This window comes from Dermacentor albipictus, chromosome 4, assembly GCF_038994185.2.
Source record: "Dermacentor albipictus isolate Rhodes 1998 colony chromosome 4, USDA_Dalb.pri_finalv2, whole genome shotgun sequence".
Classification (NCBI taxonomy): Eukaryota; Metazoa; Arthropoda; class Arachnida; order Ixodida; family Ixodidae; genus Dermacentor; species Dermacentor albipictus.
Window position 1 is genome coordinate 124,956,666 of NC_091824.1, and position 26,344 is coordinate 124,983,009.

At 46.8% G+C, this 26,344-nt stretch overlaps 2 protein-coding genes across 4 annotated transcripts in view; one reads left to right on the top strand and one right to left on the bottom strand.

Annotated features, from left to right (window-relative positions):
• LOC135899501 (transmembrane protease serine 9-like) overlaps nt 1-5,806 on the top strand; it is a 49,453-nt gene extending 43,647 nt beyond the window's left edge. Inside the window, exons 13-15 of the mRNA XM_065428776.1 lie at nt 1,861-1,937; nt 3,019-3,564; nt 5,596-5,806. Of these exons, the coding sequence (XP_065284848.1) occupies nt 1,861-1,937; nt 3,019-3,564; nt 5,596-5,754 (782 nt within the window). The 3' untranslated portion in view covers nt 5,755-5,806. The remainder of the gene's footprint in view (nt 1-1,860; nt 1,938-3,018; nt 3,565-5,595) is intronic.
• Nucleotides 1-17,649, bottom strand: part of LOC135899546 (trypsin-4-like) — a 65,392-nt gene extending 47,743 nt beyond the window's left edge. Inside the window, exons 1-6 of one of the 3 annotated variants that reach the window (XM_070537554.1) lie at nt 17,504-17,649; nt 15,355-15,441; nt 14,871-15,041; nt 13,431-13,824; nt 11,968-12,134; nt 5,832-6,486 (exon numbers count right to left, since the gene is read on the bottom strand). In XM_070537554.1, coding sequence (XP_070393655.1) covers nt 6,459-6,486; nt 11,968-12,134; nt 13,431-13,824; nt 14,871-15,041; nt 15,355-15,441; nt 17,504-17,538 — 882 coding nt within the window. In that variant the 5' untranslated portion in view covers nt 17,539-17,649 and the 3' untranslated portion in view covers nt 5,832-6,458. Of the gene's footprint in view, nt 1-5,831; nt 6,487-8,384; nt 9,429-11,967; nt 12,135-13,430; nt 13,825-14,870; nt 15,042-15,354; nt 15,442-17,503 lie in introns of those variants that run through there. The other 2 variants (XM_070537555.1, XM_070537553.1) reach the window with 2 other exon arrangements.
• Nucleotides 17,650-26,344: the final 8,695 nt, after the last annotated feature.

A 26,344-nucleotide genomic window follows, 5' to 3' on the forward strand; every position in this document is an offset into this window, starting at 1 on the left:
TTGGTTATTTCTCATACACCCATGCAAAAAAGAAGTCACTCAGCGTAACACAAATTTATAATTGATGATTGAAGGACCGTGCCAAGCAGCTACGAGAACCAGCTACTGATGCACCTTATAGCACCCTGAATAGTTTTGTGTATTTCGTTTCTTTTTTTTTTGGTATAAGGGCATTCTAGGGTTCTTGACCAGGGTAGATGAAATGTCAGCTTTTGTTACAACACATAGATACGCAGGGCCAGCAAAAACAGGATTAAGTAAGAGCGCATAAAGTGACACCTTCTGTCATGTAAATCCAATGAATGATTGTATTAACGCCTGCCCTTTTGCTGTTAGTGCTCTTTCATCCATTATTTTGGGTGTTGTATACTTGGGCGAAGCAGGAATAGCGTATACTATTTTCTATTGATTACTTCTGGTAAAGCGAACTTCTGATAAGACGAACAGGTTTTCACGGTCCATGCAAGTTATTCTTGACGGAAGTCTACTGCATATTTCGATAACTGTAGTACAGCCGTTTCAATAAGTGCCTGCTTCCCTTGTTCGGGCATTGGTGAGCTACGTCATTGTTAATTTGGCACGACACTGTACACCGCCTACAAGACAGCGCTAGCGAACGCCCTTTTCTGTCACCAGTTCCCGATTTCAGATTCTCCCGCACTGCAGCTTCCAAATCTACGAAGCGCAGTACTCGTATAAAGCACTGGTCACTTCCTGCCTCATTACAACCGTTGTAGAAGTGCAGCAAAAGGTCGCCCAGTGGGCAAATCCACGATTCCTACATGAGCGATTCCATGACGTGTATACGTAGCGCTCTTCTGGCATCCGTTACCACGCTGAATTTTTTTTTCCTCGAACAGTTATTTGTGCGTAGGCTTTACACGAGAGGTCTCCGATCGAGCAGGACAGCACTTTGTTTTCACGTGCGGCGCCACGCACTTGACGAACTTCCTCGTGCGAGCAATAAGAAATGGGCGCGGACAGCGCCGATGCATTAGCGATTATCCCCTCCGTCTGAGCCACGCCGGAAAGATCTCGTCCTTGAAATGTCGCAGGAACACAACCGCTTGATGTTGGCACAGTGGCGCCGCGGAGTCATCTTTCATGCATGGGCGTCCATGTGGCTCTTTCAGTAGGTGTGGCCACGAGCCTTTTAGTTCAAGCATACGAGAAGCTTCAAAAGGGGCGTATTTATTGCGCAGCGGCTATCCGCTCCGGTTTGCTCATAGTGCAGTGAGCAGCCGCAGTAATTGCTCAACATAACCAGACGAGGTAGCTGGCTTCAAGACGTAGACTAAAGCCTGTAATTAAGAAACCAATTGCGGCGAGCTGCACGTAAGGACTATTATTTTGCACGTTGCTATACCGGAGTTGCACCATCCATACTTGCGATCGTTTGGTTGAATTTGTGTCGGTTATATTCAAAGCGTAACGATTTTAACTTTGTCTTGGAGTGCATGATAACTTCGTGAACAAAAGGAGAACGGAAATGAAATTCGCCGGGTCCCGTTTATTTTGCTTTCCTCTTTGTTGTCCGCACAAACCTGACACACGCATGCAGCAAAGCAGGGCGTGTTTTTTAAAGACGGCTTTAATAAACACAAATAAAGATAAAGGTAGCCAAACGAGCAGGTCATGGTAGTCAGAATGACATCAGGAAGGCAGTTTAAGGAATAACTCGAAGACATTTTCTTACTTCGCTTCATCACGAGTAAGCAGCGGTCTTTTCGTTATCTTGTTTGCATCTGTCTCATTAAACGCATATATATCTAAAGGCTTCTTTTATAGCACTCGGAAGCGACAGCGGCAATTGCCGTGAGCTCTTGGGCGATGGTTGAGCGAGGCATGTTCTCTTTGCAGATTGCGGCGTAGCCAGCAGCGCCTTGGTCCGCATCGTGGGAGGCAGGGAGTCCAACCTGGGAGCATGGCCCTGGATTGTAAGTGTCTTGATCCCAAAGCCTGTACCTGTCGGCTCGCCAGTAATGAGCTGCTGTGACGACGCACAGTTAAAAGAGGCGCCCACGTGGCGCGTTAGTCTTATTGTTACGCTCTTCGTCACCGCAGGGCGCGAGATACAATCGATTAAGGAGAACGAAGACTAAACCAAACGCATCCAGTACCAGCGGATGGGCATACTTTTATATCCGTACCTATAGCTCCGTTTAATTCCTAAACCCTGCGTTTATGCGATTGTCCTTGCCAGAGTGAATAAATATTCCAACTCCTTCGCAGCTCGTTGCAGCGGACTGCCCATTTATGAGAATGGAATCTGTAACATTTCCGCCTTTCCCTATTTATTTATAATGTTCTGTTCGAGTGGACGAACGTGTGGCAACCGTAACGACACCATTGCATTAAAGCCAGCCGCATGACTACTGGTAAAGTGTGCCATGGTTTCTGAACGGTTGCACCGACAGGGGCGGGCACTCAGTACCCACTGTGCTTCCTGCGGGGCAGCAGAAACAATAAGTCATTTAATATTCTCCTCTCCGCCAGCACACTGTTTCTGCACTTAGCAGAGACTAGCGATCCCTTGGCTTATCATGTGCTGCAATGGGCGACATTATATTTATCGTTAGTCCTCCTTCCAGACATGACCAAGCACACAGAGCCCTAATTCTATCATTTTAGAGCGCAGCTCTTAGTGGCCCGTCCCTGCGGCGAACGTCGGCGTTCCAGGCGTAACCGAGCGAACGAGCACAGCGAACGATGAGCGAACGCGGCGCGCAGCGGGGGTGAAAAAAGCGGCGAGAGAGAACAGGTACGAGGAGGTGCAGCAATTCAACTTTGCTGCTACACCTGCAGTCCTCAAACTTTTATTCGTGACTGTACGTAAACTACCGGAACCCGTAAGGCCCCTTGCCATTCAGTTTGCAAGACTACGGATATTTATGTAGTGTTTCATAAAGCATATGCTACACGGTGAATCACCTGTGCCACGACAATGGGTTTAGCGATGCAATCACTGTCCTGTGAAATGTCGCCTGACGTAACGAGAGCCTTACGGCGCGCACGCAGGCGCTGCTGTTCATCGACGTGCACGGCAACGGCGTCCGGTCCCCGCTGTGCGGCGGCGCGCTCGTCACGCCCCGGCACGTGCTCACGGCGGCGCACTGCACCTTCAGCGGCAACCGGTCGCTCACTCCGGACGCGTTCGTGGCGCGGCTGGGCGAGCACGACTACCTGAGCAACGACGACGGCGCCAACCCGGTGGACGAGCCGGTGGTGCGCATCGAGCGCCACGCGCAGTTCAACCCGCGCACCTACCTGAACGACGTGGCCGTGCTCACGCTACGGAGGCCGGTGCCCCTGAACAAGGACATAGCGCTCATCTGCCTGCCGTACGGCTCCCTGCGCGACGACCAGTACGAGAGCCGCAGCGCCAACATCGCGGGTTGGGGCGAGCTCTACTACGGCGGCCCGTCGAGCGCCTCGCTGCAGGACACCCGCATCCCGATCCAGACGCTGGACACCTGCAAGGAGTCCTTCAAGCGCACAAGCATCACTTTCACGGACCACTACCTCTGCGCGGGCAGCCTGAAAGGCGACAAGGATGCCTGCAGGGTGCGTATATCTCGCCATGTGCACGATATGCGTATAACCACCGTAGCAGTCACCTACCAACATTCCCTAGATAACGAAAGTACGCTGTAAGCTAAAAGCGGTATCGCCCCTTAATTGAATCGGCGTCTTGTCAGCAAAGAACGCAGTGACGCCAACGGCATGGTAAACGTGGCTTGATTACTGGCGCCCTCGTTTATTTGTAGAGAATGTTGGCCCACTAATGTGTCGACAAAGGTTCCTAACTTTCAGGATTTGTTTTAAATAGAAACACAGCTGCTTTTATTGTTACTGTGTGCCCCGTACGCTTGGCGTGTTCTGGAGCTGAACTGTGTACTCAACTGCTCAACACGTGCTGTCACCCAACCGGTTGTGAAGAGAACATATCTTACGAATAACATGCAACGAAATGAACGAAAGGCAATGATATACTGACAACACAAAAGAGGGTGAAACCATGCACTTTCTTCAATATAACGGATTGATAGAACACCTGAAGCAGGGGTAAGCAGGGGTCTATATATACACGCCATAAATGGAGAACGCTACTATTCATGCTTAGCGTCGACCTTGTTCGTAGCATGCGCGGCGAGTGCGCCTTGGTCAGCGTGCTTCGTCGCCAGTGCCGCTGACGAGGATGTTGACCGCCTTTGAACAACCGCGCTTCTTTGCGCACCATCTTAACGAAAAAAGACGCATAGAAATCGTGTTGTCTCGCTCAAAATGGGATGAAACGCCGGCGAGTAAATAGACTAAAGTATTCTATGACTAAATGCTGGACTATGTGCGTTTGTGATTACGGTCACAAGAATCTGATTCAAAATGTGTATCGCGACTTCGGGTCATGTTGTCATTGAATGTGAAACACGTCGTTAGACGTGTTATAGAAGCATCCTGCTGAGTTGTTGATGGGGCTACTGCAGTAAGACACACTGATCGACAAGCACACGTCGGCGTAATTAACTACGGCCTTTCAGGGACTCGACTTTATCATAACGATAACCATAACGCCTTAAGTAAAAGCAAGGACACTCGGATTGCGGCTTCCAGTGCCCATATATTTTTTCTTTCGCAAGCCAGACATAACCCCATCGTTCGGAACGAAATCAATGACTGACGGCTCTAGGATCTCTTCGGCTACTCGTCGCAACCCAGGTATCTGCCGCAGTGTAGCAAGCAGTAAAATAGCAAATGGGTGCGCCACGAAACTTTCTTTCCTAGGCAATTCACTCGTGAAATAAACTAGGCGGAGCTTGATGGAAGGGAAAACTGTCATGCCCCAGAGTTAATCACGACGCTACAAAGGAAACCCGGATACTCGGACAAAGACGAAGCTTACTTCAACTGCATGCGAAGCTTTGTGAGAAACCTGTACGGGTCTGAGAAACCCGTACGACTTAAACACGAAGCTAGATAGCTTCGTGTTTAAGTCGGGTGGATGACAATTTAGCATTTTATGCCCCTTTCACCACCTTGCAGGCTTCCGATGAGTTGGTTTGCAGTGTTATGTGAAGCTTCTTTTTTTCCCTCTATGCTTATACAGAAAACGCTTGACAAGAACGGCAGGGTGGCCGAGCTGAAGCACATTCCGCTAGTCAGCTACTGCGCATCGGGGGATGTGAAAGAAGGAAACAAAGAGGAACAAGATGCGTGACGATGAGTGCAGATGGAAGAGGTTGAAGCACATAACGGAACAGCCTATCGCACAGCCTAGAGTTCAAGCCCTCATTAAAAAACCAAGTAATGCATGAGTAAGCTGAAAACTATAGATTTGCAATAAGGACGCCAGTGCCCAATGTAACGTGCCCTGAGGGCGATTGGCTATTGAGAGGACCAAGAACAGCAGCCAAAATATTTCAACCTCGAACGTATTGAAGGCAATCACGTGGGCGCTCACTGACACGCATGAAGTATGCGTTGACTTGCAGATACAGATAGTCAGGGTAAATCATGCAGTGTCGGCAGAGCAGCGCACACCGATTCACATGCAACGCTGTTGTGCCCGGCAGTTCTAATGACATTATCTCTGTGCAGGGCGACTCCGGCGGACCGCTAATGCTGCTGGACGAGCAACAGCGGTTCACCATCATCGGCATCACATCGTTCGGGCGCCGCTGTGCGGAACCCGGCTATCCGGGAGTCTACACGCGAGTCGCCAAGTACCTCGACTGGATCCAGCCGAGGCTCGTCTAAATGCCCCGCCGAGGGCGCCCCCTGTAAATAAACCCGCTGCGTCACCACTCCAGCCTCGGTGCCAATCTCGCAATCCTGAAGCGTTATGCACGCAGCCCGATCTTGTACTGGGTCAACATATACCAGATGTTCCAACTGAGACTTTGAGAGATTGTTAAAAAACAGTGCAGTAGAAACAAAACAAAAATGTCACTTTTACGTCAACACATTTTTCGTGCCGGCGTTAGTCAAAGATTGCGCTGTAATAGCTCATGAACTCGTCAATTATATAAAATCCACAAAGTAATTGTTTAATCAGTTATCTTAAGGAGCACTACATTTGTAAGGTTGAAGCCAGCAACGTTCTAATGCACTTAGTGAGTATCCTGGGACATCAGAAGTTTCGATGAAACACCGGTGAAAATTCAGAAGCAGTTAACGAAGCCACTGAACAGCACTATCCATTCTGACGTACAGTTCAAAGACATTCGTTTATATAACATTGTTCTAAAATTCGACGTCTGGCATCTCACACTTTGACGCATTGCCCAATGCTACCATGCAGCGTTCACAACCACTGACGTTTTCTTTCCTTCGTTTCCTTGTGAACTGATGGCTGTGTCACTCTTACAGATATGTCATATGCTCATGAGAATGTGCCAGGTTACCGCAGATGTAAGTCGCGCCATTCCCAGATGACCTTGGTAGGTGAATTGGCAGTAGATTTAGCCAGGCCCACTTTGTGCACATCTCCTAAGTTGAAAGGTTGGTGTAAGGCACTACGATTCAGTTGTAGAAGTAGTTGAAAAGATGTAAATTCCAAAGAAAGATTGTAGCAGTCAAACCAACAATGTGCGGCGCGTCGAGGAAGATGCATGTCAGCGCTGCAAAAACCACCAAGGACGTTGTGCACGTCCACTTTTGCACACAAAATGTAACCAGTAAAGTCCCAGTCTTCATCGAACCGAATGCGTCGTCCAAGCCTGTAATAGCAAAGCCTGTCGAAATAAATTGCTTGCTTCTTTAGAAACATTACTCGTCAAGCAGCCGTGAAGTCAAGTAGTGGGTTTTATACCTCATAGCTACACAGTGGTTGTAAGAAATGCCGCAGTAGGGGAGATGGGGATAAAATTTGACCGGCTGGAGCTTTCTTTTTTTTTTTTCATACCGGCGTCACACACACACACGCACACTTTTGATTCCAATCTTAATTGATCCTGATCGAACGTGCGCCGTGTGATCGGGATATTACGTGCATCCACACCTCGGTATACGAGCGGCTTTGCATTCTGCCTCTATCGTAATATGGCAGCCGCCGCCGGCGGAAAGTGATGCTCGCGAATCACGGAGAAAGATATAAGAAGAACCTTCTGTCGGAGCGTTTATCGTTGCTACTGAATCACAAACGTCGCCTGCAACAGGTCATTCTGCGAACTGGTTCTTGGGCCCGCAATGGACCGCAAGAAAAAGAAAATCAAAATGTGGAATTTAACGTCCCGAAAATGCAGTGTGCATTCGGTCACTTTATGAAGGACATAGTATAGTAGAGGGCTCCAGGTTAACTTGAACCTGCTGGGGTTCTTCTAACGTGCGCCCAAAACTCGGCGTACGGATATTGTTGCACATACCTGCCAAGCAGCGAACATTAAAATTCGTGAGAATACTCCCGCGAGCAGGAGAAGAGATAGTTTGCCCTGAGCGCACATCTTCCGTGTGAGACCCATGCTCGCTTTATTAACCATGATTTACATTTAGACTCAGCTTGCTAGCAGTAGCAATATTTTGCAGAAGTAACTTTTAGTAGGAGTAGAATGAGTAGAAGCCTATTCATTCCTTATTGGAATGTCGGACACACCGATTTGTGACTCGTGCAACTGTGAAGAGACGATCGAGCACGTGTTGTGTTTTTTGTAATCTCTGTGACAGCGAACGCGACGTTCTTCAGGGGGTCTTAAACCAATTAGATAACAAACCAATTTCACAGACTAAGATTCTCGGACCATGGCCCCACGCGTCGCAGGCTTACAAAGCGACGCTGGCACTGCTGCGTTTCATGAAAGCGACTGGCCTCGGTCACCGATTATAGGCGTGAAGTTATGGACATCCGCACGTACTCACGCCGATGGTACCTTCTTCCCTCCCTCTCCTTTGTTTTCTTCCATTAGATCCCTTCCCCTGTGTAGGGTAGCGAACCGGACGTGCGTTTGGTTGACCTTTCTACCTTTCTTCCCTTCCTTTCCATCCTCATTGCAGAAGCAAACGCTAGCAGAAGCAAACTGTTGCTTATCAGCAAATGCTTACGAGCAACACACTTTTGTTAGGTAACAGAGACTTTTCCAGCGACGTTGCTGCTGCCAATTTCGCCTGCTTAAGGAACATTTCTGATTAAACTTGCTATATAGAAGCATGCACTTCCTATATCATCTGGCGCCTTGCGTTGCCACAAGAAGGCGGCGCAGTTACCATCGCATTTTCTTGTTTGGCGTGTTTTCTTTAGTGGCACGAGAATCGAGTGACACTGTTGTTTCTTGCGCAGCACTTCCGGTTCCCGTCCTGAGGCAACAGGGGAATAAATTCAAGATAAATGAGGAAAAAAATAGAAGAAGAATAGTGCAGTGCTAAATTCACGGGTTTCATTATAGTAATATCAGAGCTTATGTTTAGTTACAAGTTGTGCTGCTGAAGTGTACGGAATAATTAGAATTAATCGGAAATCACTGAGACGACCGGGACGAAATTAAATATGAATCATGAAAAAAATAGAAGAAGAATTGTACAGTACCAAATTCATGGGTTTCATTAAATTTATAATATCAGAGCATAAGTTTAGTTACAAGTTGTGCTGCTGAAGTGAGCGGAATAATGAGAATTAGAAATCAGTGATTACCACGCACCAAAGCACAGAATCGTGCATTTTAGAGACCCGCCACGTGAGCACGAATTTGGCGAAATTCCTGGAAACCCGGAAGTAAAAAGCGGAGTAATGACGTCACTAATGGCGTCGCTAATGACGTCATACACAAGGCGGCATGATATTTAACTGGCAAACTAATGGAAAACAGTTGCCTCCCAGTTCATTCCTGCGTTGCGTTCGCCTAAAGTTAGCCTGAAGAACACCAACGCCAAAGTGGGAGTGCCACTATAAGAGACAGCGAAGTCAGAGATTATGGTCGTCTACCATTTTTTTTAACTTAAGCAGCTTCATCTTTAAAGAGGTTTTAACACTTTCGCGAACAGAACTTCCTTTTCATAAAACTTTACGAAACATTCGTAAAGTTGTAGCACGGGCTCAAATTTCTGGCCTTTGCAAAAAAATTCGGGAAAGTTTAAAGGTATGCCATTCCGCCTCGATCTGAATGCGGCCGCCACGGCCAAGATTCGCAGCCCTAACATCATGCACAGCACAACAGCGTCATAGCCGCCGAGGACCTGCGACGAGTTGCACAATAAAAACAACATATGTACCAAGGAAAAGCGTACTATACGCACAGCTTGTATGGCACTTGCTAGAGCAATCAGGAAACGATGCAGATTCACCGTTGAAGTGGAACCCGTCACTGATAACTAACAGCCTGTTCTGACATTCACTTTCCGTTGTTAAACAGCGCAAAAGGCGTCCCACCGGCTGGTACAAACCACCGCAAAAAGAGTCCATGGTAAAAGGACGCGTCGTAGGCTTCAAATTTCTGGGCTATCTGAAAAACAAGAAGTTGTTCATATAGCATGTGCCGCATATCACTGGTAATGAAGCAGTGTTCTGCACGCACATGCGCAATGTAATTTTAAAGGTTTTAGAATACATTAGTTGTCAAACTAAACTTGTTTCCTCCTCCTCTAAGTTGATAGACTTTTCTAGTGTCTATTTCGTTCCTGAGGGACACCCTAGCTGTTCTTTTGTCAAAAGGTACTGCACTTCAAATTGTCATTGTGTGTAAATAAGTTCAATCAAAATGTCAGTATCTTTCAGCGACAATCCATTACCACGATGTTCGTAAAGTCATTTTCGATAAACCATGAATATAGTACATTGCCGGACGTTACCTTTTTGTTACCCTATAGGTGCCTACACGTTACGATGCTTTTGTTGTTGTTGTTGTTTTAGTTCTTTGTTTTTGCACAACTTTTAAGTTATCATCAAGTAGAGTTTTGAGGCTGTTAATTTATGAATTAGAATATAATGGATATGTTTGTTTCATACGAACGTCTGTTGCATGTGTTAAGCCGCATATCTGATTTACCAAATAACATCTGAGTTAACATGCAAACGTTTCCGTGCACCGACTTTGAATACACAAAAAAGAAAAGTCTCCAAGTCGCATGAGAGGTGTTTAGCAGCGTATGTGTTGTCCGATAATACGTGGTTTACTAGCAGCCAGTGAATGTCTGGCGAAAGTTTTCTTATAGTGATATACAGTGCCATAATATTTCCTAGCGCACCCCGTCTTAAGAAGCGTTCACACAGAATGCCCTTTTCAAAGAAAAAAAAAGAAAGAAACAAGAAAGGGGGGGAGGGCAGGCCCTAACGTCCTTTTCGCCTTCTTCTCCAAGAGATCTGGCAAATTACCGTAAACGAGACCATCTTCCACAATCTCCCTTCTTGAAAGTCGTTGCATTTGGATCGTTCTGTGCCTTTGTCGACGCTGTCCCAAATGGATGTAGAGGCTTGTCAGACGTTGCGCTCACTAAGCATGCGTCATTACAGCGTCATCAACATGTACGGCTTGCGTAAGTATTGCGACCGAGATGTGGCTAAAAAAAATTAAATACGTTCTGGGGTTTTACGTGCCAAAAGCACGATTTAATTAGGAGGCACGCCGCTGTATAGGAGGTTCCAGGTTAATTTTGGCCACCAGGGGTTCTTTAACGTGCACCCAATGCATGGTACACAGGAATTTCTGCATTTCGCCCACATCTAAATGCGGCCGCCGAGGCCGGGATTCGATCCCGCGCCCTCGGCCTTAGTAGCGCAACGTCATTTCCACTACGCCACCACGACGGCTGAGACGTGATTACGGCGGCACGCCCACAAACACTGAGGTTCTTACGCCTTATTGTTGCCCCGGCGGCCTTTTCTTCACCACGAAAAAACAGAGGTTCCTGAAGCAACGATACACTAAAGGGTGCAGTATATTCTTTAAGCTCTAGCGATATTATTTACTTCTAATTATATAGTTTTCTATTAGTGCCACTAACACACAAGAACACAAAATTTTATTCGAACCTGTCACATGTCACAGCGATTCACGGAAAACAGAATCATTGCTGTCATCCAGCCAGTGATCTTTATTTTAATTTTTATTACTTTTTTGCCTGTAGCATTCTTCTTTTTTCTTTTAGGAAAGAAAAGGTGGAGTTGATCCGAGCTGTCCTAGAGGAATATCTTATTCGACCGTGACAGTACCACCCAGCTGCAACTGTTTACAGAAGCAAGCACCGTGACGACACCAGCCTCTTCGAAAGAATCGGTCACATTTCATTCCGGACCTCGCAGAAAATCGGCTTCCGTCTCTAAAACGCGCGCGTACAAGACAAACGTGGTGCCAGTGAAGGCGCAAACACTGCGCAGTTCCGCTAGCGATATGCCCACGGTGTGCAGTCGACAGAGCAATCCATCATGCGCGCACTGCAACCTGCGTCGGTAAGAGGCGGACGGCGAGGTCGCCGAGGAAGCTTTCCCGAAAAGCCAGTCGCACACAAGGTCAAGAACACGCACGCCACGAGCCAGCACGCGCATGTGCAACTTAAGCGGGAACGCTTAAGCGGCGACCAGTTGGGTTGCCACTTCGTATGTGCACGAGTGTTGGAGAAGGCGCTGCAGGAGGCACACCGCTGTCGGTGGTCGTACTTCTTGAAACACACACACACACACACACACACCTTAAGACCTTCTAAAATAGGTCCCGGGTTTCAATGACGAATGAACTTAATTCTACCCACCCTATCACCACTAATGCAATTTCATATCAGAAAATCCGTGTTCCGATAAGACCAGTCGGCGCATTCAAAACTGCCTTGCAAAAACATCCTCTTGCTCTTTGTAAAGACGTTTTCTCCCTCTTTCTCTACGCATAACCAGTCGTGCGTCTTCTTTGCGAAATGACACTCCCACACTCCGACGTCTCATATATACCGCGTCTATTCAAACATCATTTTCACGAACGTTGCTTCAACTGTATTAGATACTGTACATACACAAATTTCTCTGCTCCCCTCGCTGTTCCTCGATGTACTCACTGGTGTTCCACCATCTTTCCGCGTATCCAGGGCAGGTAGGCGGCCACGCGCGTGTAAACTCCCGGAAAGCGGGCGTCACCGCAGCGCACGCCGAACGACGTAACGCCGACCACTGAGAACCGGTCGCGCACCGGGTCGCTCACAACCAGCGGGCCTCCTGAGTCACCCTGCAGAACGGCATCCAACGCGGTAATCTGTTGATTACAGGTAGCATGTACAGAGAAGGATCAGGAGAGAACGAACTTCAAATACGCCGCAGAAGAAGTATTTATCAACTAGCTGTTAACTTCATTCCATCCCTCGAGTATCGTCCGGGCGTGCTTTCTGATTGAACGTGAGTCAACGGCGGGCTCTCGGTTGTCTCTCTATACTTTTCCTTAGGTCGCTGTCTGTAGCACAATCTTAAGACTTCCCAAGGGCGGTCGCAAGCTATAGCGTTCTTCTCGGATTGACCTGAACTCATTGCTCCTCTATCGAATGAGCACCTTACAACGCATGCGTCTTCTTTCCAGAATGTAGTAGTCAATTTCACGCACCAAAGTTGCATTGTGGCCTATGCGAGATGCCGTAGTCGACACCTCAGGAATAACTTTGTCCATCTCGGGTGCTTTCAAGCCCGGAAATATATGTGTACACCTGCACTTTCGCTTTCCGCTGTCATCAAAGTTCGGTCGCTATAGGAACCGGTTTACGCTACAACCACTTCAGAGACGTTGAGCCATCGTACCGCGTTTATTTTTCGGGATGCTCACGAACTATATAGTAAGACGCCATAAAGGCAGTTCGACCCATGGTGACCATCGCCAAGAGCTTTAACGTGCGGTCGTTGTGGCAGTTACCTGCGCTTGGTTAATGTGCGACAGTATACAGCGGTGCTCTCTATAGAGTACGTTCGAACCATCCTACCGAAGATCGATGACTCAGAACAGCTTCATTTTGAGGACGCGCTGCCTCAGCTACTCGTGACTTCCGCTGCGGAAAACCGCGCGCAGCTGCCCCTCACCGCCCCTTTTCAGGCATCGTTCCAAATAAACTGCCATAAGCGGCCAGGCTGCGAAACGAAAGCGTACTTTGTCAGCACGCGTGTTCTATCACCCATGGCTAAGACTGTCTCCACTGCGCAGTGAAAAGCGCGAGTAGCTATCGCCTGCACATGGATGATCATGCTCAGAAGCTAAACGTCTCCAATCACTAGCCTCTAGTAGGCGCGCAGACGTACTCTTTCTTTCTCTATTTCATGTTGCTCGCGTTGCGCCAAGTATAATACTGCATTGTTATCCAAGAACGAGTTCTTTTATTATTCTGGAGTGCGCCGCCTTTGTACCCGTGGACCGCGGAGACGGAGGTTGCATACACAAAACTTCGTCTGTACGCATGTCCTTGACAGAAAATGATAATCAGACGCTGAGCGGCGATAAAAACGGCACTGTAACAATAGTCTACACTCCTACCATCGCGTTTACCTGGCAGGTGTCCACGCCATTGCCTGCGGCACACAGCTTCTCGTCAGTGATGTCCAGCAAGCCCAGGTAGGCCTCTTCGCATTGGTCGCGGTTCAGCGTCTGGACCATCGCTTCGCGGTGTTCCGGGCTGCCTTCTCCTCCCTTCTCCTGTTGCTTCGTCTGCTCGTGCGACCCGGTGGAGCCCCACCCAGACACCAGGGCCGCCCTGCCCTCGTGGTTCTCCCCGCTTGCCCTTGGCAGGCACACCATCTCGGCGCGGGCCACAGCTGCTGGTTGTTCCAGCACCAGAAGCGCTAGGTCGTGGCGCAGCTCGGATGCGTCGAAATCCTCGTGCACGAGCACCTGCCGAGGAGCATGCACGGAACCTTCTGCCAGCCGAAGCCGCAAGTCGGGCCTGCACGCATACGCGCAGCCACCATGCACATTGCTGGCAACCTTGGGGCGAGCATCGCAGCCAGAATGGACTTCTAACTGCGGCGGATGGTTCCAGATTAATTTTGGCCACCTTTGCATCCCGCTGGGCCATCAAAGTGCGGCCTTCGCTTGCGGCACCAGCGAACGTGGTATCGTTCTCAGCAGCAGGATATGATAACAGCCACAGTGGCTATGACGTTCTGCCGCTGATCGCAAGGTCATGGTTTCGGTTCACGGCAGCCGCATGCCGATGGGGCGGAGTGCAAATGCACTTTCGCATCGTGCTTCGAGTGCACGTTAACGAATGCCAGGCGGTAATGATTCGGAGCCCCGCTACTGCAGTCTATCCATAGTCCCTGTGTTACATTGAGGCGCTGAAACCAATCAATCAATCAATCAATCAGTCAGTCAGTCAATCAATCAATCAATCAATCAATCAATCAATCAAATGCATGGTGCGCACACCGCGACCCGAACTGCCATAACACTTCATTGACAGGAGCGTTTTCGACCCGTATTCCCATACTCGCGTAGGCGCAAACAAGGTATACGTTAGGCACTTGGCAGTCTTCTTTTGTTGTAATTTGGTCATAAAACTTGATTACCGAAATACCCACCCCCCCTCTTCCTTCTTACTAAGGCACGGTACTAAAATGTAGCACACATGTTGTATGACAAGGCGAAGCCGTTCTCGTGTTACTGGTTTATTAATCGTTTCAGATGTCCCAAAGCAACACAGGTATTAGCAGCAGAGAGCTCCGGATTGATTTTGGTCCCCATGGGGATTTGAAGAAACAACCAATCATCGGTTCAAAAGCCGGGAATAAAGTCCGCTGCTCGTACTCAGCAACACAGAACGCCTTTAGCCAGCGATACATCGCCGTAGTTGACGCTGCCCACCTCTGGTGCCGCGCAAAGCTGCTGGACTCGAGCGCAACTGATACTTGACCACCGCAGCCGGTGCAAGCGGGAGAGGCAGTGGTGCTAGTTATCTTGGATGGTATCCGTGCTTCGCGGTATACACACCTGTGCTGCTGGACGCAGTGGGCAGCTGTGAGCACGTGCCTTGGAGAGAGGAGGGCACCGGCGCAGATGTGCTTGCGCCCGCGCATCAGCTGCACCATCCAGGGCGCCGGGTCGGCAACTACACCGCCCACCACTCGGCCGCCTCGCCGCGACCATGCGCCACAATCTTCGCTACCTGTCAGGACAGGATGTTTCGTATAATCGTTTGGCTGTATCATTTATTCATGTCTATTAACAACTGTCCACGTGCGTACATAGCCCTCCAGATACAGTCACGCCTCGATATAACGAACACGCATATAATGAATTATCGGATATAACAAAGTAAATGTAAAATGTGTCTCGTCGATATCAATATACACCAAATATATGCCTATAGCGAATATCAGAGATAACGAATATATTTTTGTGCCAGATCCGACTTTGTTATAACAAGGTTCAGCTGTTAGTCAAAGCCTGTATTAGATAAAGAAAAGGGCGCTACCTACTGGGTTTCGTCAAGGGGCGCGCCCTCGAAGTTGAAGTCAGAGCCAGTAGTAGTACATGTGATAGAAGCAGCAATGGTTCAGACCTGCAAGGCCATCAAAGACACATTTGTCGTTGTGACTTGTAGTACTCGAAAGGATAACCCGCATGGCGGAGAGGAGCAGCGGTCAGATGGTAAGTGAAACCATGTATAAGCCTCCAGAAGATGATGCAATCGCGCCCCGGAGGTTCGCAATTTCCAGACTTTGCTCGATTGGGCCCAAGTCAGACTTGAGGTACTGAGATAATTGAGTAGCGCCATGGGCGTCTCTGCCCAGAGTGACTGGCTATTGTCCTGAAACAACCGAGATAGCTCAAACTCACATTATTTTTACTTGACAATGTAGTCAGGCAAATCACATTTAAGGACAAAAAAAAGAAAATGGTAATGAAGACATGCAAACGAAAATTAAGGCCCTTGTGGTTCGTGCGGTATTGCCACAGCTACTGATTTACCAAAGGGCCTACAAATTGTTTGTTCGTTCAAACGTTTAGTGGTTTGGGGATGAAGCTTCGGAATCTACTTATTTTTGGCGTGTTTCAGTAGAAAGGTAGTAACATCTACAACATTTTTCTTTCCAAATTTTCTACTTTTTCTATTGCTTTCTCCGAAATGTACCACTTTTCCAATAGATAACTGCTAAAACGCGATACACTTTTACTTCGCTCAAGCAACAAGTGATATGCGCTTTTTTTTACATTTAAGCATGTAACATGAGGCCCTTCCAAAACTGGTTTGAATGTTGAAACAAGGAATCTTCTTAATAGTTACGGAGTTCGAGATTCCATCTGCACCGTGTGGTTTCTCAAGCTACGCATCCGCATAAAATACATAAGCCCCGGCACCGTGGCGGCAAAGACTCCGTTCTTTCAAACAATTCTTTTGAGTATAAAAAGATACACTCGTTTCTATATACTGACTTCCTTCGCAAAGATGTGTCACTATTTTATTGTGACCTTTGGCAGTACGCGTTAATAACCTGTGCATGATCTTTGTGGAGTCAGCATATATACTACAGCGAAGTGTTGGCTATGGCTAGTTGTAAAAACAAGAGAGAGAGAGAGAGAGAGAGAGAGAGAGAAGGGTGTTGAAGGGCATTCTGTGCTGTTTATCAGAACCAAGAAGCAATAGAAAAATCCGACAAAGATTAAATCACACGCGCACCTCTTCCTACGTATCCCGTTTCTCCCATAGCCGCTCTCAGCGGCCATTACACGAGAACGTGCTGACGACCGCGTTTGCGTGAGGCTTCATTAGATCGGCATTCTTATTCGGTCGTTTGACCACGTGCGCCAATGCTTCCGACCGCCCGGGAAGCCTTAGCCGAGTCCGTGAAAACACCCCGCCGTGCAGCCATTACCTCCAAACATAGATCTTTTCAAACTCTTCTACGTACATACTCGTATACAAATCAAGCACGCTCTTTTCCATTCCGCTTCATTCCGCGCGGCGCGCAATCCCTGCACCGCTGCACGTTTAAACTTGCATGGTTTCTAGCATCACTTATTCAGTGCCCACTGAAGCCGTGCAGTGTACAGTATGGCGTGTGCGTAAAGAAAACGAAGTAAGCAACGGCAGGGGTACGTCCGTCGGGCGTGACGGGACTGGGATCGCCATATCTCAGGGGGGGGGGGGGGGGGGGGATAAACAGCAATAATCACGTGTCTTCGTGCATGTAAACGAGGTCGTTCTCATTCTTTCCTCAGTGACGAGAAATGCAATTAACAAATCCCGCTATTGCATAAATTGGAGGAACGACCCCTTAACCGATCTAACTACGTACACATAAGCTTGGTCGGAAGAAGAAAAAAAAAGAACATTAACCGCACAGTCTCGACGACCGCATGCGTAGACAGAAACCGGCCGTGTACATGGTCGGAAAGGCAACTTACTTTGACAACTCCGGGAATTACCCGCGCTTACAACCACTACTTAGGCGTCATTCCCGACAATCCCTACTACACATTTAAGTGGGTCCGTTAGGTGTAAAGGGCAGAGTACAAGTACGGCTTTAAAACGTAGGAGGCGCAGTTGTGTGCAGGGATTGCCACAGATCGCGCTTGCAACGGCTGCAGCCCCCCGGCCGTAATAGCGGCGACGCACTTACCATCGCGAGGCAGGTCGTCCGAGGGTGCAGATCATGATCGCCGGCCGCGGACAGCTGTTCAAACGGCGGCACGCGTCAACGCTGGCCAGCGCTTCGCGGAACGCGGCCTCTCAAGCTTCGAAGAACCATTCGTCTTGTTTGGGCAGCTCCATTTCAACGCGAGGCGCCTGGCTGCCTGATCGTGCACAGGCGGCACGTCGCCCTTTTTGGGGCGCTGCGCTAATCATAACTCCCAGTATACATGCAGGCGTGTCCAGAGTAAGTGCGTGGCCTCTATATTCACCGACCAACGAAGAGAAGACGTGTCCATTCTATAGTCATACCTGCTGCTTTATAAATGTCCCTAGAAAAAGAAAGCTGAGGTAGTATTTCTGAGGAAGATGAGGTAGTAAAGGCAGTATTTTAAACGTCGCTCGACTGGGCACCGATCTGCATAGAGTTCCTGTATATGCTCCCGTAGGCAGCACATACAGTAACGCCGTGTACGTGAGCACGAGCATCCATACCCGCAACAAGGTCAATGAGCTCAGCTCTTGTGCATAAAATCGAGTTGTTTATCAGTTTATGGGGGGACCAACTTGCGTTTTGGTAAAAGCACGTGTGTCGCGTATTAATTATAATAATTACGAGGCTGACTCAGTGGTGTCGTGTATAGCCTATAGAGTTCAAGTAGAGTGATAGGCAGCCGTTGTGTAATTATTTTTCCCTTGCAGCGGCAAATGCGTAGGGCTCATCCACGCATGCCGTGCGTCCACCGTTACGTGTAACAGCAGCGTCCGTGTGCAAAGCACAGTGCATGGTCCAAGGGAACATTGCAATGTGCAACGGTACCTTCGGCTTACGATTCGCGGTATACTCGGCGACTATGACGTTCGGTGGCAGAGCAGAAGTCACGCGTTCGATTGGCGGTTAAAGCAGCTCTAATATGAGGAACTGTTCGGTGATCAATTACACCTGTGAGCGCTGGTCTCTCCAACAGGCCCGTGCTGACAATTTGCAAAGTGAGCCTCTGCATGCATGTCACCTTCACCGCTTGCGAAAGTTGCGAAAATCAGCAGTAGAATATATTCAATTAATGATCGATCCTTGGAGCTTTCTATTTCTTCCACAGCATTTCCCTTAATATTTTTTTTATAGGCACAATCGGTTACGAATATTTAGGGGGACAAGAGTTCGACAAAAAGATAAAATGTTAATTTCTGCTTAAGGCGCACATGTCACTTCTAACCAAGCACTCTTTCTTTATTTTCTTGCAAATCTTGTGTCCCGTAGACCTTTGTGGCCGACTGTACAGTAAACGACTCGTTGCACGTGTTAGCCCGACAATGAAATTCTTGCGTTTTGAACGTTACCCGCCGCGGTAGCCTATTGTAAAGCTGTTCTTCGACACCTTAAGAAAAATAAAAGTAATAATAATAATAAATTTTAAAAATTGTGCTATGGCGTTAATTGCGCTACTAAGCTCAAGGCCGAGGGTTCGATTCTATAGCCGCGGCGTTCGCATTTCAGCGGAGGCGAAACGCAAAAACGTGTACTTAGAGTTAGGAGCACGTTAAGAAACCCATGGTGGTAAAAAATTAATCTGGGATCCCTCACTACAGCGTGTCTTATATCAGATCGTTGTTTTGAACGTGAGACGGCCACAATTTATTAACTCCTAACAACGTTCTCGGAGCACTTTCACGCACGGTTTTACTTTTGTGAGGAACACCAAGGGCGCATGTTTGTGTTCCGAGGAACGCGCACACAACGGTGTACCCGCCTACCGCAAACTTAAACAAATATATATACCTGTTGAAAAGACTGGCGATAAGATAAGATAATAGTGCGACGCATAGCAAGAATTCAACCTTGTGCCTCCAAATCCATATGAAGATCGTGCAATGAAGAATTGGTTAATTACTCCTTCTTTGTTAACGGGAACTGCGTGAGGCAACTCGCGTGTAAGACGTACAGTCGCGTTGCAGTGCGAGAGGCAACACGGCGACAGCGGTCGATGGTGCTCTGCGACTGCGTGGCGTCGCCGAGACGGAAAAAAAAAAAATGGGAGGACAAAGCACAGTTCCAATTACTGGTATTTATTAAACCGGTTTTTTCGAATGTCGGCGCCGCCACCATGGGCACGTAGTGTTGCAGCTCGCATTGAACGCGCCATACCGAGCGCGACACGCACCAGGTTACAAGAGAAAACTGCTCAACATTCTTCAAAATCGCGTATCATGTCGTCACGTTGACTGTATACTGCCCGTTACAAAACTTGGAAAATTTCCTGCTCTGATGAACAATCTATTATGTCGGTGAATAAAGTTTCTTCTCTCTCTCCTGCTCTGATGCCTTTCCCTTACGATTAGACTTATCATGACCTGACAAGAACGCTAACAGCATAAACATAATCTGCGCGCTATGCGGGTGGTATATTTGGTAAATACGATTGCAAGTCCCAGATTTAAAAAAAAAAATACTGAAGGGGAAGAAAAAGAAAAGCAATCAAGCGACCTCTTCGGCAGTGAACTGAAACAGCAGCGTTACCACACATGGCGAACTCCATCTTGTTTGCATGCTATTTTTAAAACTATTTGCCCTCGCACACCTACGGCACACGAGACGAACGGCCGGGAACAACCACGGAGCTTGGCCGGACCCTTGGCTGCCGAGATAAGGTCAACAATTAAGGAGCTTATCGGACTTGAGCAGAGTCCGCTCTTTTGCTCGGTTACCTAGGTTGAACACATATGCTACTTGGATCATGTTACAATACCCCTCAAGAGGCGTAAACCGTGCACTATTAAGAACAGTTGTAATGCTATCCACATACGTTTGCGCACCCACCCATCTATATATTCCTCCCACCAAGAGTTCGCTAAAGCTGGCTTCACCCCATAAAAGCACTATGCGAGGAGAAGCCAGCTCTTCAAACTACTTCAAGTATATTTTCAAAGCGGCTAGAAAACAAACAAAAACAAATATTGCTGAATTCCTTTGCCTACCTTGATTAGATGCCATGAAAGGTGGCTGGAGTACCACTGAAGCACCAAGCCAGCTATAGCGAACTCTTGGTTGAAGGACTATCTAGACGGGTAAGCTGGGGGTGAAACATGCATGGACTGCTTTAAAATGACCCGTTAAATCCATACGAAAATAAATTTTGCGCTTACCATTTCTTTTGTTACAGCTGATTCCGCAATAAGTTTTTCATTTTCCTTGTCCTTTTTGTCTGCACCATTCTGTTTACTAAAGCACTAGGTACGTGGCTTGCCTGGTTCGGTTGTACGTTTGTGTGTGTGTGTGTGTGTGTGTGTGTGTGTGTGTGTGTGTGTGTGTGTGTGTGTGTGCGAGTGTGTGTATATATATATATAGTCGGAACGGCGGGTGAGGCCTACTCCCCTCTCTGAAATATCAGCAGTAAGACTCCCCCGCCCCACCGTGCTACCTTCAACCCACCACAGACTACACCATAGTAAAAACGAGCGGGTGCAAAATCATGGATTCTAGTTGGGCTAACTGTTTTCAAGTAAAATGCTGAATGAACTGGGCAAAATGTTTTAACATAATACCATTATAGCCAGACTTCACCTACTTTGCAGGTAACCATCTAACAGAAAATGTGGGCCAATCTTGGAGACAATGCAACAGTAAACTGTCCCCCTGTCATGTTATGCTGGGCCCAGTAATTACTATGCCGCAAAATGTGGCACAGAAAAATGAGTTTTATAGCATTTAAATAACCACATCATAAAAGCTTCACTACAGATAGATTCCAGTATGTACAGTGTACATGTACACCAGATAGAACGTCATTGCACATACATAAAAATACATGCATCTCAAACTTACAGGAATGGTCTCGCATACTTGCACAATTAGTGGGAACTAAATTCGGCCATCTAAAACATATGGCCTTCACCAAAGATTCAATGCTGGGTATGCGACGTGTCGGCTATCGGACCATTGTCAGCATTATCATTATCGCTGTTTACATTGTTTAGCCATGTGAGACTCCTGCTGAGAATGTCACAATCACAAACTTTCTTCCAAGGTGGGTATAAGAAGTAGAACCTCCTCGGATGCACCTTCTCTCCGTGCAAAGCGCTATTACTAGCTGGGGTGACGTGGAGGTTCACCAGAAAAGAGGTCGCAATACCTCCCATAATCTTCCTCCATGATAAGTCTGCTGGTTGTCGCCTGTTCGAGCACACATTTGTTTGAGTTGCGTGCATATGTCCGTTAGCTCCGCAGCCACAGTGTAATCAAACGCCTTCGCAACAGGAGCAAACTGGAAACTGTGAGAGATGCATGCGTGGCTGGCCCACTGCTCTGCTAGTCTTCTTTTAGAAAGGAGAAATGCACATAGTGGTACCAGTGGTTGTTTCCAGACACCATCACCAACCTTGCTAAAAAAAAATGTCTATTCATATGGCATGTACTGGCTGAGGAACACAAAGGCATTTAGTCAACGTTCACGCTCTTATGTACAAGCGACTCTACCAGACCAGCAGAAAGGCAAGTCCTCTGGCTATGCCTGAACAGGACCATGACTGTCACTATTCCCAGTTTCTAATGATTCCACATTTCCACTAGTCATCTAAGACCAATCTCAATGACAGTTTTTCAATGGACCAGAGACTTTACTCGGTATGCAAATGCAGCGTACCTATGTAATATACAAATCGCCTCAACACACACAATCGTTTCACAAAAACAGGCACAAAAATATTCTTGGATAAAAATTTATTGAGTATAATCACAAAGCAATGGCAACAAGTCACATCACTTACTACTAGAAAGCATGTTGACATGCTTCGTACAGCAATTTTAGTACACAAACATGCCAAGTACCCTTATTTTTATTGATCATATGTTATGGAGCTGCGTGTACCACACTTCCTCAATGTCCCAGGCCCATCACTGAAACTGGGATGTAGCCTGTCGAAACTGTAGACCCTAGTATTGCAGACCCTAGTATTGTTCTCCCTGACCCCCAGCTCTTCAACCCTGAGAAATAGGAGACTACAGCCATAGCCTTGCATTTTTTTTCCCCCAAGGAACAGAGTTATAGAGAGGTGACCTGGTTGAAACATTCCCCAAAGCTCACCTTTGTGAACCCACCATGCCTTGCTTTAATGCGAGCAGTAGTAATAAACGTTAGAAGCCAGAAGTAAATCGTTCTCATGAAATGTGTTGTAAATTTCATGTAATAGGTATCTGATGCATTACTTTTCCTAAACGTACAAAGAAATACCTTCATATTCAAGCGCAAACAGAAAAATCACCTGCAAAAAAAAAAGGGCAAATGGCTTTGCATGCTGTGTCCAGTGTGCATTACTGCTAAATATAGATGGCAGAAATAATGATACAGACAGTATACAGTATTTGTGCTTTATGTCTTTATTAGATAGCTGCTGGTCCAGGAATCGCAGTTGTGAAAGATAAATTCCTATGCTGCCATAATTACGAGCTAGCAATGGTTATTTCAGTTGTCAGTGGTTTGTGACACTACACGAGCGCCACCTCAGATCTCTGTGATGTCTTTCCAGGCATGAAGCCTGGCTGGACTTGGCTCAAGATTTAGTGAGAAAGATTAAGAGAACCAAGGGGATTAACTTTTAAAAACAATAATACGATGCTAAGCATAGCATAGGATTGTTTAAGTTTAGCTTATAGACATGATTATGGAAGAATATATACTCATGGAATATATATATGAAAGAATATATATATAGAATATCTATACTTGGTATTCTTAATCAATGAAAAGAGAAATAAAAATGTAAGCAAAATAACCTGCTACTGGGACGCAAGTCCACAACCTCAGCACAAAGCATGCAATACATACTCTGCGAACTGAGCTATGGTGATGGCTGCTTCCTACACCCACTTTCGTGTCTATTTAGGCAAAGACGTCAAAAATTTAGGGGGCTCACGAGCACACATGCTGGGATACAAGGATAAAGCCTACAGGAACACGTGTTACCAATACTGTTTTGCATGAATTCATACACAGCACACCTATAAGTAGAGATTGATCAATGTTATTTACGCACCAATTGAAAAAGTATTGAGAGTATTCCGTTTTTTTTTTTTTTTCAAGTGGTGTGCATATAACATTGATCGTGAATTGTAACCAACTAGCCCAAAACAGTACCCTTCTAGAGATTGAGCTTTTTCACACGACTTGCGCCCATAAGCATTTTACACCGACTGTACATGTACTACTGCACTTACTCGTGTAATGCCCACACTTTCTTTCTGAGTTTTTACTGGACGCAGGCCTCGCATTAGGCAGGCTGATGGCTATTGGCTGAAGCCTCTATTCATACTCAGACTTCTATGCAAATAAATGCAACCAGTGGCAGCAGACTATGAATACGTTTACACTTGCCAACCGATTTTTCGGACATGGACTAATGCTAACTTGTAGCGGCTTGCGGAAATTAACCAGCACGCGAGTATGCATGCGACGTTCAGTGAAACTTTTCTTTTTCAAATATTCTCGCTCGAATGTGGGAGTATGGGCCTTATACGAGTAAGTACAGCAGATATGACCTAGCCCTGGGTGTGTCAGACATAACCCCTTACTGCCATGGTGGCAAATGTGAAACATCTATTAACCCTTTAAGGGTCAATGACGTAAATATACGGCGCCGCAAACGAAGCCCAAAATGGTCGATGCCGTATATTTACGGCGCCGTCTGTACGTTTAAAAAGCGCGCCAATTTCCTAACTTTTTCGTTTCTGTCATGTGCTGCTACTACGTGGGAATACAGGGAATTTCTTTCGCGCGCCTCCCTCTCTCGGTTTCCGTTGCATGGTTTGTTTTAGCGCTAGTTTGCTCCCGTGCGTCTATATAGTATCGCTCGCGCATTGGCACGCGTGCGAGCGAGTGGTGATTTGGGTTTTGTTCCGTTGGCGGTTTCGGTTTCTTGCGCTTTCAAAACTGATGGCTATCTCATTACTAATCGCTCAAAGGGCAACTGCTTGTTTCTCGCTCGTTTAGTGCTCACGAGGGTGCGCATAGGAACGATGCTGCCGTGCATGTGTTTCCATTGCTTTTTTTTTTGGGGGGGGGGGGAGCAGCAAGAACTAGTTGCCTCTGGTTGGTGATAAAATGAAGATTAGCGGAAGTTTGTCACATGTTTTGCATATTTGACGGGCACACAACCACACAGTTTTCTCGGGTGCGTTCAATTACGCTATGCATGTACATATTAGTGTAAGAGCAGGAACATTTGAATCCTGTGAAATATTCCCGTGTGCGCATTTTCAAAGCCTTGAACTATAAAAATGAATCAAATTTTCAATTCTTTTAAGTTTATTTCCTTTTTTATTGTTGTTATTTATGAATGAAGAGTACATATATACCAACGCAAAATATTTTTTTCTCACTTTACAGTCACCCTAGAAAAATTACGGTGAATTTTTTTCGAAATTGGGATCTGCAATAAAATAAAGCGACCCTGGGCAGTCGCATATGGTGAAAAAAATCAACCTTCAAAGGGTTAAGCCACAGGTGCCATTACGGCATGTTATCTTACCAGCGTTTTGAATGGGTCATATAAACGTATAATGTAATTACAGTAGAACCTCATTCATACGTTTTGGAAAAAAACACGACAAACAAACTTACTAACCGGGCAAACACACAATCTGAAGTTACTAAAAAATTTGACAGACTCAACTATTGTTGACATCTAAGTAATGCAAAGCGTCGCGCGGATCGTTGCGGCATGTGACGCCGACGCGTGTCGTGCTGGTGGTGCTTCGGTGGCCTGAAACGCGCTTTTGTTGTTTTCCTATTGCATGCTGTTCTAAGAGGGCGACGGGATACCAAAACGAAATCTAGCTGGTGGTCGGCGCAGGATCCCACCAAAGTGAAATGTGATGCCCACATCACGCTGCCTGCAGAAAGGAATGGTGGCATGTTTCGGTTATCCCCTATTAAAAGCGTTCACTACGCTTCCGAAGGCACCACGCGCTGTGAAACAGATAGGTGAAGGAGCTTATCGCAACAGGATTGCCAGTGATAGCTGTGAATGGCAAGTGCGACGACACCGAATATTTGCTGGTACCAAAATGAGTGCACGCCGGCATTTTCACATGAGATGGGCAGGTGAGTATTGCAGTGGAGCTGCCGCGGCGGGCAGCTATATACTGTTCTCAATCGTGTGGGCCTCGCACATTTGCTTGTTTACATGGGATCTAGCGGCCGGAAAACGTATTATACGATCACAGTTTGGTGACGTACTGAAAGTTAGTGCCGAAAAATCATGTTCTCTGGCAATGTATAAACCGGTAAAAAATGGGCGCAAGTCTGTTGAGAATGTTTTGTGTTCTTGATTGCACGTTGGTGTCGGGAAAACGTACGTAACAAGAACGTATTAATGATGTTCTACTGTATTTGTTGCATACTGTAGAAATTGAGGTTTCGTACTGCGATCACTGGTCTGACAGCTACCCCTTGCAGCGAAAAGATGCGACACAAAAATCAGTTGCCATTATTTGTTCTGGCATCTTGGTGCCATGCATCATCCAGACTCTAAGGTCTTGTTTGTGCAATTATTTTGCTCCATGTAAAACAATGACACCTAATCACTTGTCATATATTGAGAGTGTGAGACAAAAACGTACCTCAGATTACAGCGCCTCGGTACATATTCTTCATAAATTTTCATATTTAGATTGGCACAATGATCAAAGCACTTCCAGAAGCATGTAAACATTGACAATGTTGGCAGCCAATAGCTTTCTTTAATGCAACCATATAGGATCAACCAATGTGGGTTACACTGCCGTTTTTTAATTGTGGCACAAAGCTGTAGCTTTTTGCACAGTGCCCACTTTTAT